The sequence below is a fragment of the Dysidea avara genome, chromosome 10 (genome assembly GCF_963678975.1).
Source record: "Dysidea avara chromosome 10, odDysAvar1.4, whole genome shotgun sequence".
NCBI classification, from domain to species: Eukaryota; Metazoa; Porifera; class Demospongiae; order Dictyoceratida; family Dysideidae; genus Dysidea; species Dysidea avara.
In genome coordinates, this window is record NC_089281.1 from 2,989,446 (window position 1) to 3,003,351 (window position 13,906).

A 13,906-nucleotide genomic window follows, 5' to 3' on the forward strand; every position below is an offset into this window, starting at 1 on the left:
GCGGACACCTCCATAATCTGGACACTTTGTGATGGTCCCTTAGTATGTAAGCTGACCTGGAAAATTAGGACACCTTGATAACCAGGACACTTTTGGTCTGTCCCAAGGTGTCCTTAATACACACGCAGAGGTTTCACTGTAAACAATAAGTCTGGCATCATTTTTTCTTTTGATGTGGTACTGGTATGTGCAGGTTCACCAGTCATAATAATGCTACAAAAATGTGAATAAACAAGTAAAAATAAGGAATTTTAAGTTCAATTAGGGATCATAGAAAATAGTATGAAAACAAAGTAGGGATTAAATGTTCACTAGTATAATAATATCTGCAGGTGTAGGCGACCTCCCTTGTTTCCCTACTTCATTCTATGATCCCTAATCAAACTTGAAATTCCTAATTTTCCTTATACTTGTTTGTTTGTTTACTTTTGTAACAATATTATGACTGGAGAACCCGCACATACTGCATCAAAAGAAAGAATGGAATGTTTTCATCTCAATGTGCGCACCAGCTATCAATTATTGCATTGAAAGTAAAGTGGCCAGTAGGCCTTGCTTCAGCTATGTTCAGCCCATTGCACAGTGATACAAATGAAGAACGGCAGAAGAACAGCAGAAGAAGCACCTCTGCAATCACACCGAAAAATATGAGCGATTCACATACCCGAACTATCAATTACTGGCTCGAAAATGAAGTGGTCAGTATGCTTTGTTTTCACCTATTTTCAGCTAGTTATACAGCATCACAAACAAAGATGTCACTGTGATTTGAGACGATTCTCATTTACAAATGGGAAGCCATGCATTATGCTACCGCGAATTGGCACTTGGACTGTCAGCAAAAAGAAATGGGACACAAAGGAAGACAAAGGTAAGTCCATGATGCATGTATTTTATATACTGCGGTATGCCAAAAGGCACATCTATGGATAAAGCGATGTTGAACAATAAGCCCGTAGCCTTAGCCGTTTTCGAGTTATGCTTCTCTGAAGGCATCAGGCGGGCGGGCGGGCGGGCAGGCAGGCCGGCAGGCACAGAATGGCCATAACTTAGGTGGTCCTGTGAAATGCCTGGCCCAATGAGAGCCTTCGTCTGTTACTAAATTATTGCCAAATTCAAAAGTATATAGAACTAGATGTGAAAAAACTAAAAATCATAAAATAATATACAAATCATGGCATAATTGTGGTTGTTGCCATAGTAACCTTTGTACAAATAGCTACAGGTGCATGAGAATAATGACGTACAAAAATATAATTAAGATGTCTGGTGTAGATCTGAATTTATAATAAAAATATGAAATTTAACTTTTTGAAAGTTTATGCCCAGTTGCACCATAGTCATCCTTTTTGTCACACTAAGCATTTTGGATCACAATCATAAATAGTCATGTATATCACAGATCCTTGCCACACTGGGGATTATTGGCTACAGATTACAAACAGGTGCTTATAATCTCTAAATGATAAACCCCAGCAAGAAGAGTTGAGACTGACTGACAGAATGTTTTATTTTTGAAGGATGGTGCACACTATATAAGTTGAAGTTCTTTGTTTCCCACTATAGTGCAAGGCCGATAACAGGTTTTCACTAGTGCAGCACATGAAGCCCCACCATTCAGACATTTCCACAGACGGATCATAAAAATTCCAAAGACTAGTCACACACTATCCAAGTTAACACAAAAAGTAACTGTTTATGAAAAATATTATTGTTCTGGCAATCACATGAATATAAAAATACAACTTAACACAAAAATGAAATAAACAAACTGCAAATCTAACCTGTGACCTCTAGGGTGTGAATCCAAAGTGGTAACTACTAGTATTTAAAGAAATGTTAATTTAAAAATGAAGTAGGGATCTATGCAATAAAATGTAGTGAAACAAGAGATGAATGATGGTATTACAGCATGGCTTGATGGGAAAGTCCGTACTTTGATACATTAGCTATAATTTTGCTCAATGCCAAAGTAGGGACTTTCCCACCGAGCTATGCTGTAATACCATCACTCATCTCTTGTTTCATCACTTTTTATTGTGTAGATCCCTACTTCATTTTTACATTAACAATTTTTTTTAAAATACTAGTTTGTTTAGTTTTTTGTTGTAGCACAGCTAGTTACAGTGTAACTTGTGAGCTAGCTATTGAGTTCCTGTACAGCTTATTAAAGTACATACTGTACCAAAATTGGAAGCATGTAGGCCCGTAGTAGCGTGCATAGCTTATAGCTTTGATTGTAGTAGCAGTGGCACTCAGATCTATGACCTGTCTCAGTACGATGGTCCGCGTTCTATTCACCCAGGCTGGAAGTTGTTCGAATGAACAGGCCCTTTCAGTTGTCTGGAACGTAGTCAACAGGCTATCCAATTATGCACCTGATCTCACCATCTGGCACAGTGTGTTCAGAGGAACAAGCCATTGAGTATAAGTCCGTCTATTAAGTAACAAATCTCTTCGTCAATTGCAGTCCATGTGTTGGCAAAAGTCGAAGCGACAACTCAGCAGCCTTAATGTTTCAGGTGTCACACTTGAAATTATAAATGCCCTGCTCTCTCAGCAGCATAAGCGCTTTCTGAAGTATTTTCGTGGTGTTTACAGTGAAGTCTACAGAAAAGTGGTGATAAGGAAAATTAATGCCACGGTATGGTTTTGATACTTGAAGAAGGAAGACAATCAACCTGATTCAAGATAAAAGGAAAGACAAAGCGCACAGGGCGTACACTCGTCGGAACCCCAAAAGGCACATCCAACAGGTGAGTTTGTTGTTGTGCCATAATATGATGAGTGTGCATAGCTTCGTTTGGGCTCTAGGCCTGCAACTGTGGTCAGTGAGTGAGTGAGTGAGACGAAATTTTAAGTTTTGAAGATTTAAAAAAAATTCTATATCCAGTCAATGGTAAGTGTTTTCTTGTTTATAATACTGTATTTCATGTTAGATGGACTAATATTATTCTGTAAAGGTGATTTTTGTGGCGTAAGATGTCTCTAGGATGACTTTTAAAGGTGGCATTTAGGCGGAACGCATCATTTTTGATGGATCCTTACTACCGTACTGTTTGATTATGTTATGCCGCTGCCAGCTTTGCACCCTCCAACCCTTAGCTCACCTCAAACTCAACAAAACTTCCCTTCCAACATAATAGAACACCTTTAAACAGGCTGTAGGACCAGGTGTCCTACAGACTTTCAGCATTTGTGCTGTAAAGCCTTAATATATAAACAGCTAATGTGTTTCACAATGTAGTGGACTTCTGGAGCAGTACCCCTAGCAAAGTGCATTTTGACTAGCTGCCACAATAGCAATTTCGGTGTGAAAAGCTATGACCTAGGTATGCAATACAATCCATCCACCAGTTGCTGATATGGGTGTGTACAGACTGGCAGACATCTTTTCAAAGAGAAAATTAAGCACACCCACGTCAGCCTGTTGTGGGCGCTTCTGGTTAAATAGTTGGCTATTGATATTTAGCTGGTCATTGCAATTTAGAAAAATTGTGACACAAGAAGGTATAATAAACAAAGAAAAAAGACTAACACAACTGGGATTCGAACTTGGACGTCAAGGTTTGGAGTACTACACCCTACCACTGTACAACCGGTACTTGCTGGCTACCTCTTGATTTTGTACTAATTAAATTTTACAAATAATATTATAGTCTAACCCATACCATAAACGCTAAAAACCATTCCCTAATCCTAGTTACACATCTTCCTAATCCTAAGAGCATTGCTAGGAGTGCTGTTCCTAATTCTAGGAACACTTTTCCTAACCCTAGGACAGAGTCGCCCACAGGGGGCAACTGGGGCATTTTGCCCCAGGCCCCAGCCTGAAAGGAGCCCCAGGAAACCCCATGAAGGGCCCCTTGAATACCTGTTTAAAAGATCGATATACTTTAACAGAGCAGTCAGATCTAGATACTCTTTATAGAGCAGTCACAGTATTCTTTGGAGGAGCTGCATAGCAAGCTTAGAAATGAGGAGATATGGTTGGTGAGGGGTAGCTATTGTCATTATCAGCATTTAATGACCTTCTTTTGTAGCTTGGGTAGAGTTGTGATTCAGAATGGAAACCTCCTTGTCCCTGGGGCTCCACTTTAACTCTTTGCCCTGGGCCCCTTAATTTCTCTGGGTGGCCCTGCCCTAGGAGCACTTTTTCCTAACCCTAGGAGTGCTATTTCTAATTCTAGAAGTGCTGTTCCTAATGTTATGACCATGTTTCTTAACCAGTTATAGGGATGAATTCCTAAGGCCAGGAAAACTTGATTACTTTTTTTCATCCCTGCCTACATCTCTTAACCCCACTACCTCTAATAACATTATTGCTCTTATCGATTACAGGCCAGTACACTTATTTTGATGCTAAGAAGGCTGGCTATCATTTATCATTACAGCAGATGTCACTTGCACCACAGAAACGGCAGTAAAATGTAAACACTAGTTCTTAAAAGGCTTTAGCTAACCTTTGTAGTAACAGATAGCTTGACTTGGAGTATTTTCTTTAATGAATAATCAAAAATGACTTTCCGCCTACATGAAAATCCAAATTTTTGTGGATGAGAAACAAGTAATCAAGGTTGCCTGGCCTACTGTATATATAACATCTAGCTAAATGACCTGCTAAATAAATATTTGCACTGTGACCAGTTAAATATCCACTTTGTAAATAGTTTCGTCCAGCCACCTACGCGTGGATTGATCACGCGAAGGTTGTCTGATGACTTGACAGTGGTCGAACTCATAATGGCCCATGAAGCAACCGAGCTAAGTGCGCATTAGTTAATATTGAAAATACTGCGGTACCTGATAACTAGCTTACTAGTTGCTATAAGGTCTTCTTTCCATTGATTATTGCAAGTGGAATTATAAAAGGTTTCCGTACATTATTAACCCTAACAGGTTTCCGTACATTATAAAGCGGTAGAAGGAACCATCATTATTAAATGATGCAGAAAGTGTACAAAAACAAAAATAAAGACAGGTAGCTCTGAGCTCTAGACAGGTAGCAGCTGAGTCGGTAGTCATGGGGTATTACTCTTTTCACCCTATTTCATACGGTAACCAAAAATAATAGTGCAATCCTGATGGCGGATCAAACCCGAGATCCCAGTGTGATAGTCCAGTGTACTACTGATTATGCTACCACTGCTAGCTCACTTGATTCCCTTCTTTCTATCTTATAAAATGTGACTCACGAAGTAACCTGTATATAAGAACCTAACCCTAAAGGTGAAGAAGAAACCAAAGTTGAACTCTAGCCCTAACCCTAACGCTAATAGACGCTTCCCCTAAAGTCAACTACTCGTGGCAACTACTGGACGCTTCCCCTGAAGTCGACTACTCACGGGAACTACAATACGCGTGCCCTAAAGTCGAAGAGAGAGAGCAACTACAGTTAGGAAGTCTGGAGGCTTTTGAGCTTGATATTACGTAAGCGTTATAAAAGGTGGTGAAGAGTAAAACCCAGTAGTCATGTCGGCGGAGGTAACAAAAACTCTCCTGTAGTAGTTAAGCGGCTTCTTATGAATGTAACCACGAGAAGCACTTTTGATATACTGAGGCCAAGTCAGTCGCGTGCGCGACTGGGGACGTGATTGAACCGCATGCTTTGTGGTTTCAAAATGGCGATAACTGCCACATCACTGTTATTATCCGCACTCGATATATAACGCATGCATATACATCATAGTGGTAGTTACTCATATGTTTTTTTTTGTTTTTTTTTATTTTATTTTATTTTTTTTTTACCCGGGCTTGATGGACTGCCCTTGCCTACCACCCCCAGCACATAAATGGCCTGTGCTGGACAAACCGGGACTTTCTTAGTCCACGGCAAACTGAGACTCTGCCCGAATCAGCTCCACAATTGGGGGAGTCTTAACATAGTGACCGATGGATGAGCGGGCTCCGCGGATGCATTGTATGGAGGACCGCAAGAGAGAAAAAGATAGACAGCACCTTAACCACCCCATGACAACAGAGTAATCATCGCCCCACTTGTTTGAAAGTTGATGAGCCAAGCGTTGATAAAAAACAGAAGCCTCATGAGCCAGACCACCAGAGGCAGACATTACCAGGGGGGTAAAAGAGGCATGCTCCTCCTCACGAATTCTCTGAGCATACGCACGTTTCTTAATGTTCTCGTGCCTCCGATAACAGGAGGCCAGTGATGAGGACGCATTAGAAGCAGCCAGAGGGTTGAACACCCGCACATCCACAAAACATCTTTCACTTCTTCCACCCCAAAAACCATTCATGGCGATGTCAAGACGGGCACCATCTTGGATATTGGCAGAAGCAGGGTAGTCCTGCTGTGAAACCGGCTGGAGCTCTGGTTCAACAGCTACCTGAGAGCATACTTCAGTCAACAGGGTAGCAGTTAGATCTCTGATCTCATTGTGTCGGATAGAAGGTAAGCCACCCTTGGGACAGGATAAAGCATGCTCCACTGAAAAGGAAGTCCCACATGCACAGTGAGCAGGAGTCCGCTGAGGAGACCACCCATAACGTAGTGCCACGGCATCGTGAAACGCGGACTTATGCAGTGCAAAGCCATGTTCCTGTAGGGGCCGGGTGGTAAGCCAGTTGGAGGCCCCTTTGGCTGAGGCTAGATCTAAAGCGCGTTGAGAGGAGGGATCTAAGTGGGTACGCAAACTGGAAGATCTATCCGAATAGTTGGAAGATTTGGAATTGCGGATTGCGGACTTGCGAGATAGCTGTTCTGTTTTAACAATAGCCGAATTGATACCCCGGTCCAGAATGAATTGTGAAAGAGGCTCAGCAATGTGACACGAGGCTGAATACTCCTCAGCTGCAATAAGAGTTGGGTTTATGATACCCAAACCACCATATCGAGGTGGAAGGGCAAATAATTTACGGATTGTGTCATTTGGTGGAGAGCAACCCATCAAAGTAGGGATAAGTACCAGCCGGATGTTGTCCTCAAGGGGTTGTAAAGCCTCTGATATGTTTGGAGTAGTGCGACAAAGGTAGAGCCAATGGCTTGACAAGCCATGAGTGAGAGCGGAATAAGCAGCATGCGGCTGAACTTGTGCGAACTTGGCAAGCCGTGTAATCTCTGCTGACCAACCAACAACCTTGTCCCTCACAAATTCCTGGACATAAGCGTTTGAACCAATGGCAGCCCCAAGTTACTCATATGTAAGTTCATACAGGGCCCGGCGACCATCTACTGCCGGATTTAATATCTCGATATCTTTCACAACTGACGGACTTAGCCCGCGCCAGCCTGTGGACTGGTATGGAAAAGTATACTAGTTCTTACACTCTAGCTCCAGTGAAACCGGAAAATAAGAGCTGGATTAGTCCATAACCTCTCCACCTCAGCGAAACCACCTACAAATAAATATACCCCACAAATATTCTAGAACAATCTTGCGCGCGCGTATCCGTCTTAGACGGTGGTTGCGAATAAATTCTTAGTGAACCACGTGACACGTACTCAAACGGAAGCTAAAAAAGTCTGTAGCTACATATACGGGTATACTCATCCCACAATACCTGGCTGTATATATTACAGTTAAACACGGTTAGCTACGAGGGATATAAGCAGGCTCTCGGAAATCCTGCGTATAGCTAGACCTCTTGTTAAGGGTGTGGCACTTTTTACTTTACGAAATGATCACGTGAACGCACCTTTTGTAGGGCAAAAGAAGTAGTGATGGAAATGAGTGATTACGTACGAGAAATAGATCATGAAGCAAGGTAACATTATTGTTTGAAGCTACATATTGTTAATGAAGGTTTTAGTACTGTTGTAAATGAGTTGGAACAGTGCTCAGGCGGAAAATCTAAATCTGAAGTGTGGCGACGTAATGCACCTATCAATGTATTGCCCCACCACCCCCCCTCGGCCGTAAGTGGGGCTTTACAGGGGGAATTGACACGGAACTGCTGCCCCACTATGGGGCATTTGACGATCGTTCAGTATGTAGCGGGGTATGACAATATAGCCGACGTACCTGTCACAGCACCAAAAATGTGTTGGTAGAATTGTAGTACGCCGAGGTTCCACTAACGATTGGCGGAATAGGGGAGGATTCAAGACTGGTCGTGAAGCCAAGCACCTCGTGTTAATGCCACAATCGAACCTGATTCTTATCACGTGAACCGCATACGTGCGACATACTAATAGTGTTACATAATAGGTGTATGTAAAGGTTCTACAGTTCCTCCTCCACGACATCCTCCGGGGGGGCAGAAAGAAGTCTGACCCATTCCTTCACTTGATCTGTGGCCTTCCTTGCAGAAGCTCGCTGTGGGCGACTGCTCACTCCCAGAGTTGTCTGGATCAGGAGTAATGTTATCTGAATTGGTAGTAGCAGTAAGACTCTTCTCCACCCCTAGTTCCTTCTCTTCTGTTGCATTGAGGTACAGCTTAGTTATTGGTCTGGTCGTGTTCCCATTAGCAGTGCGTATTACAGCAGCTCGTATCAGCCCATCTCTTCCAGCAATCAAATCCGTCACTACAGCCATTCTCCAAGTTGCTCGAGGGGTGTCATCGTGAACAACGACTACATCACCTTCTCTTATACTCTGTTTGTTGTTCCCAGATGCCCTGTGGTACTCCCTTAATGCTGTTAAGTACTCATGACACCACCTCTTGCGAAAATCTCTCAGTATGGCTGCCTGGACCTTGGCTTTCTTCTGAAGTTGACTAGTCTCTCTGTAGCTTGGGTCTATAAGTTCATCCATCTCCACCAACTGATGTGGTAGGCAAGTGATTCTGCGGCCGTGTAGAAGGTGAGCAGGCGTCAAGGGTTCTGGATCACCTAATTCAGAAGAGACGAACGTGAGTGGCCTGTCATTGAGTGTAGCCTCTACTTCTACAGTAATAGTCTCTAAGGTTAGCAGTGAGACATGCCTCCTTCCTAGAACCTTCTTTATTGCAGACTTGGATAGGCCAATCAATCGTTCCCAGAACCCCCCAAACCAGGGGGCCCTCTTCGGTATGAATCGCCATGAAACACTTCTACCAAGTTCCTCCTTGACTGTTGGTGACTCCATTAGGGAACGTAGCTCTGATGCCGCTGATAGGTAGGTTGAACCATTGTCTGACATCATGATTGTTGGTAGTGATCTTCTTCCTGCAAACTTACGAAAAGCCATCAAGAACGTATCAGCTGTCAAGTCCTGGACTATCTCCAGGTGGACGGCACGTGTAGTGGCACAAGTGAAGAGACACAGATATACCTTGACCTCCTCCTTGCCTTGTTGTACATACAGGGCCCCAGTGAAATCCACTCCTGTAAATGTGAATGGGTGGACGTCCTGTGTTCTCAGTTGAGGCAAAGGAGGAGGGTCAGGTGCAGCATATGGTCTTCCATTCACCTTGTGGCATGTGACACAGTGATGTAGGATGGACTTGACATACTGGCGTGCAGCAGGAATCCAGAAGGATTGACGTAAACCAGTTAGGGTTGCATTGGTGCCTGAGTGACATAGCTTGATGTGTATGTCTAGGATGATCAGCCTTGACAATGGATGTTTCGGGGGTAACAGGAAAGGAAACTTGGCAGTCTCACTAACGGGAGCATTGTGGATGCATCCACCACAGCGTAGCAGTCCATCTGAGTCTAGGAACAGCCGTAGTTGTCGAACTAGTGACAGTCTAGCTGTTTTAGGCTGCTTTGTTGTCATCTGGAGGTTGTTGATCTCCTTCCAGTAGATGGACTGTTGTGCATCCTTAATCCACCTGAGGCTCACCCGTTGAAGTTCCTCTGCATTGACTGGTCCACTCAACCTCTGCTGCGGTTGTGTTCTGAGATTATCTATAAAACGGTAGACATACGCAGTGACTGACAGTAACTTGGTAAGAGAACTATGGCGATCAATAGAGATGGCACAGTGTAACCCAAGATCTGGTGGTGCCTGCTTCATGGCACAAACTCTGTTGCCACTGCTGCTGCCAAAACCATTGGTGGCAAATGTGGTGGTTGAAGAGATGGCCAATAGTCTGGTGTTGTGAGCCACTTGGGGCCATGTTGCCATAGGTGTGATGACATAAGCAGTTTGGTAGTGGTACCCCTTGAGAGAAGATCAGCCGGGTTATCGGCAGTAGGGCAGTAATTCCAATTGGCACTTGGTAATAAGGAATTAATTTCTGTGGTACGGTTCCGTATGAACACCGGAAGAGGCTTCTGGCTCTTGATCCAGTGGAGCACAATCTGACTATCGGACCACATAAAAACTAATGAATTAGAGACAGGAATTGCCTCAATCACAAAGTGTGCCAGACGAGTGCCAACCAGAGCTGCCATGAGCTCTAAGCGTGGGATGGTGAGTGTCTTCAAGGGTGCCACACGGGTCTTTGCTGCTACAAATGACACTTCATTGCCCTGGGTGAGGAATACTACTGCACCATATGCGTGTTTGCTTGCATCAACAAAACAGTGCACAACTGGACATGTCATGCGTGCAATAAAGTAACATCTACTTACTGAGAAAGCTGTTGCAGTCTTAAGATCACCAGCAGTGTCCTTCCATTGGGCTTGGATGTTCTCTTGTAGTGGCTCATCCCATGTGACCTTAAGTTGCCACAGTGTCTGCATCAGCATCTTGGCACGAATTACTACTGGTGCCACAAATCCCAAGGGGTCGAATACTTTAGAGAGATCTTGTAAAACTTCCCGCTTGGTCACAAGGTGGTCATTAGTTAGAATGGATGGTTTAGCAGCCAGGTGGAGCTTGTCTGACCCAGGGATCCAACGAAGTCCCAAGATATTAACTGATACGGCTTTCTCGGCAGTGTTATCCTTGGTGGCTATTGTGGTCAGTGCAACACTATTGGAGGACCAGCTGCGGAGATTCAGTCTGGCATCACACATGATGGCTCTTGCTTCTCGGTAATAGTTCACCACATCTTGCTCCACATCACAGCCAGTAATGATGTTGTCGACGTAAAGGTTGGAGCACATATCAAGTGATACAGGTGTGCTGTATTGTCTGAGGTGATACTGAAGCACTGCATTGAGCATGAATGGCGAGCTGGTGGCTCCAAAGGGCACTACCTTGAAACGGTACACACAAAATTGACTTGAGGGATCTGTTGGATTAGATAACCAAAAAAAGCGGGTATAGTTCCTATCATCAGGATGTAGCCGTATGTGAAGGAAGGCCTTCTCAATATCAGTAGATATTCCAAAACAATGTGATCTAAAACGAATCAGAATTGCACATAAATCATTATCACATGTTGAACCTATTATCAGACAATCATTAAGACAGGGGCTGTTGGCAGATTCACGGCAACTGCAGTCAAAGACAATTCGTATCGGCGTTGTTGTAGAATCCTTTTCTACAGCATGGTGTGGGATGTAGTGTACTCCAGAGCGTGATGTGGAGTGGTTGTCCACACGTTCAATGAAGCCCCTAGTCTCCTGCTCACTTATGATTTGGTGATACGTCGTCAGTAGATCAGGATTTTTGGATAGACGCTTGACTAGCTGGCGGGTTCTCTGCTTGGCTACAGTTACATTGGTTGGAAGTGCAGGGTGGTCTGGTTTCCAGGGGAATCTGGCAACATACGCTCCGCCCTGATCTCGTTGAACACACGAAGTTAAATAGTGGTTCAGCACATTGTCTCCTAGGCTGTCATCAGTGGGGATTACTCCCACAGATTCTAGATCCCAAAACCGCTCCAAGTTGAACTCACTTGGGGGGATGGTCAACATCATGACGCTGTTGATACTGGTGAAAAATTGTCCGGTTGTTAATGGAGCTGGTCCAGATAGCAGGTAACCCAGCTTTGATTCAACTGCAGTTGGTCCATCACCTCTTATAACACGGTCTCCGACAATGTCCCAGTAGTGGTCAGCCCCTACTAAAATAGAGATGTCAAATTCCTTGTCAGTGGTCAGTGGGTGGTCCAGAGGGAGATTCCGGAGGTGTGGAAGTCGAGTAACACTGGAGGTCACTGTGTTCTGTATAGGTGTTGCAATACGAGGTACTACAAGTACAGTGAGTGGTATGGCTTGGTCGGACATGGTAATCAAACTGATAACAGCAACATTCACCTCACGATTCACTTGACACTGTGCGCCGAATGACGAAACTGTGATGTCTTCTTTACAGAATGGTAGTAGAGCAAGGGTCTTAGCTAGCTCTTGAGTGATGAATGACCGCTGAGAACCTTCATCAAACAGCAGGTTAGCCTTGGTCAGGTTGCTTCCATTTGTGACAGTTGCCACAGCTGTTTTCAGACGGCATACACCGTTTTGTGGTGATGGGATGGTCATTGACAGGGAGGCAGTGTCCATTGAGTGTGTAATGGTAGCAACGGCAGACTGACTAGGTAGGGTGGTGTTCTGCTGTGCGGTGCTTGTAGAGGGGCCAGATTGGTCTGCAGGGTTGTCTTGCCTAGAAGTACATAGGCTGGTATGATGTTTACGCTGGCAGTTGTGGCAGCGATGTCTAGAGTTACACTGAGACACTCTATGGTGTCCTAGGCAATTAAAACAAAGTTTGTTCTGTCGTACTATATCACAGCGTTGCTTTGGATCCTTGAATGACTCACAAAGTGAAGGAATGTGTGACCCTGCACAGAATGGGCACCGCGGTTTGCCTTTAGTAGTTGTGGACTTCTTAGTACCTGCAAGAAATGAAGCAGTAGGTGGGGGTGGGGAACTGCGTGGTTCTGCTGATCCCATCTCAAGAATGTACAGTTCGTTGAGAATAGCTGCTTGTAATTCTGTAATGGACCACTCCTTCCTGCCATGTGATCTGATTAAATTCTTCTTGGTTTGGGAGGGCAGTTTTCCCAAGAGAATAGGTATGAGTAAAGTGCCATACGAGTCCTCTGGTTTCCCAAGTGTTGCCAGGCTACGGATGTGTGCCTCAGTAGAATCATAGAATTCTCGCAAGCTGGAGATTGTGTTGCTTGGGACAGGAGTGTCAATCAAAGCTTGCATATGGGCGTCAACTTGTGTGTAGGTCTGACCAAACCGTTCCTTCAACAAGGTAACTGAATCAATGTAGCTATCGTTTGTTAACTGGAAGCCAGCGATGACACGGGCAGCATCTCCACGGAGCTGTGCACGAAGGTAACTAAGTTTCTGCACCCCGGTCAAGGAAGTGTTGTTGTGGATTGCCGCCTCGAAGCAGTCCCAGAAGGAGTGCCAATGAAGGGGGTTGCCAGCAAACTGTGGTAGCTCTAATTTGGGTAATCGAGTTACTTGTGGTACCGCAGCAGGAGGAGGTGATGTATGGTCAGGGAATGTGTGCCCTTCTGTAGTTGTGGATACTGACCTAAGGCGTTCAGTGATTTTCACCTTAGCTGAGGATATGGAGGAGTTTACTTCTTCAGTCTGTAGTACTTCTGCTTCTATCTCCTCATCGTTTGTGGTGGCTTCCAGTATCTTGGCGTCTAGCCCTGAAATCAATTCTTGTTTCCGCTGGAGTTGTTCGTGGAGGTCCTTCAAACTGGCGATGTTATCCTCAGTGAGCGGTTGTGACGCATTAGTTAGAATCTCAGTCAAACTCTGTAGCAACTTCGTAAGATGCGCTCGGAATCCCCGTCTAGACGAGATCAGTCTCTTTAATTCCGCCATTGGTTACCACAGCACCATAAATGTAGCGGAGTATGACAATATAGCCGACGTACCTGTCACAGCACCATAAATGTAGCGGGGTATGACAATATAGCCGACGTACCTGTCACAGCACCAAAAATGTGTTGGTAGAATTGTAGTACGCCGAGGTTCCACTAACGATTGGCGGAATAGGGGAGGATTCAAGACTGGTCGTGAAGCCAAGCACCTCGTGTTAATGCCACAATCGAACCTGATTCTTATCACGTGAACCGCATACGTGCGACATACTAATAGTGTTACATAATAGGTGTATGTAAAGGTTCTACAGTTCCTCCTCCACGACACAGTAAGCACCC

At 44.4% G+C, this 13,906-nt stretch overlaps 3 protein-coding genes across 5 annotated transcripts in view; all 3 read right to left on the minus strand.

The window, feature by feature from the left end:
• LOC136269309 (uncharacterized) overlaps window positions 1-8,130 on the minus strand; it is a 74,240-nt gene extending 66,110 nt beyond the window's left edge. For all 3 annotated transcript variants that reach the window (XM_066064859.1, XM_066064860.1, XM_066064858.1), the window contains exon 1: window positions 7,983-8,130. The gene's annotated coding sequence lies outside the window, so the exon portion shown is untranslated. The remainder of the gene's footprint in view (window positions 1-7,982) is intronic.
• A 27-nt stretch (window positions 8,131-8,157) lies between these two features.
• On the minus strand, window positions 8,158-9,660 carry LOC136268779 (uncharacterized). The gene has a single exon (XM_066064240.1). It carries the CDS (start codon window positions 9,658-9,660, stop codon window positions 8,158-8,160), a length of 1,503 nt encoding a protein of 500 aa, XP_065920312.1.
• Window positions 9,661-9,750: 90 nt separating this feature from the next.
• On the minus strand, window positions 9,751-13,888 carry LOC136269306 (uncharacterized). The gene is made up of 2 exons (XM_066064851.1): window positions 13,672-13,888; window positions 9,751-13,621 (listed from the first exon to the last, which is right to left on the minus strand). The coding sequence occupies exon 2, from the start codon at window positions 13,566-13,568 to the stop codon at window positions 9,897-9,899; it is 3,672 nt and encodes a 1,223-aa protein (XP_065920923.1). The 5' UTR covers window positions 13,569-13,621; window positions 13,672-13,888; the 3' UTR covers window positions 9,751-9,896.
• Window positions 13,889-13,906: the final 18 nt, after the last annotated feature.

Excerpts from the sequence above, each read along its gene's own strand:
- LOC136268779 (XM_066064240.1), bottom strand. The coding sequence starts at position 9,660 with ATGACAACAAAGCAGCCTAAAACAGCTAGACTGTCACTAGTTCGACAA.
- LOC136269306 (XM_066064851.1), bottom strand. The coding sequence starts at position 13,568 with ATGGCGGAATTAAAGAGACTGATCTCGTCTAGACGGGGATTCCGAGCG.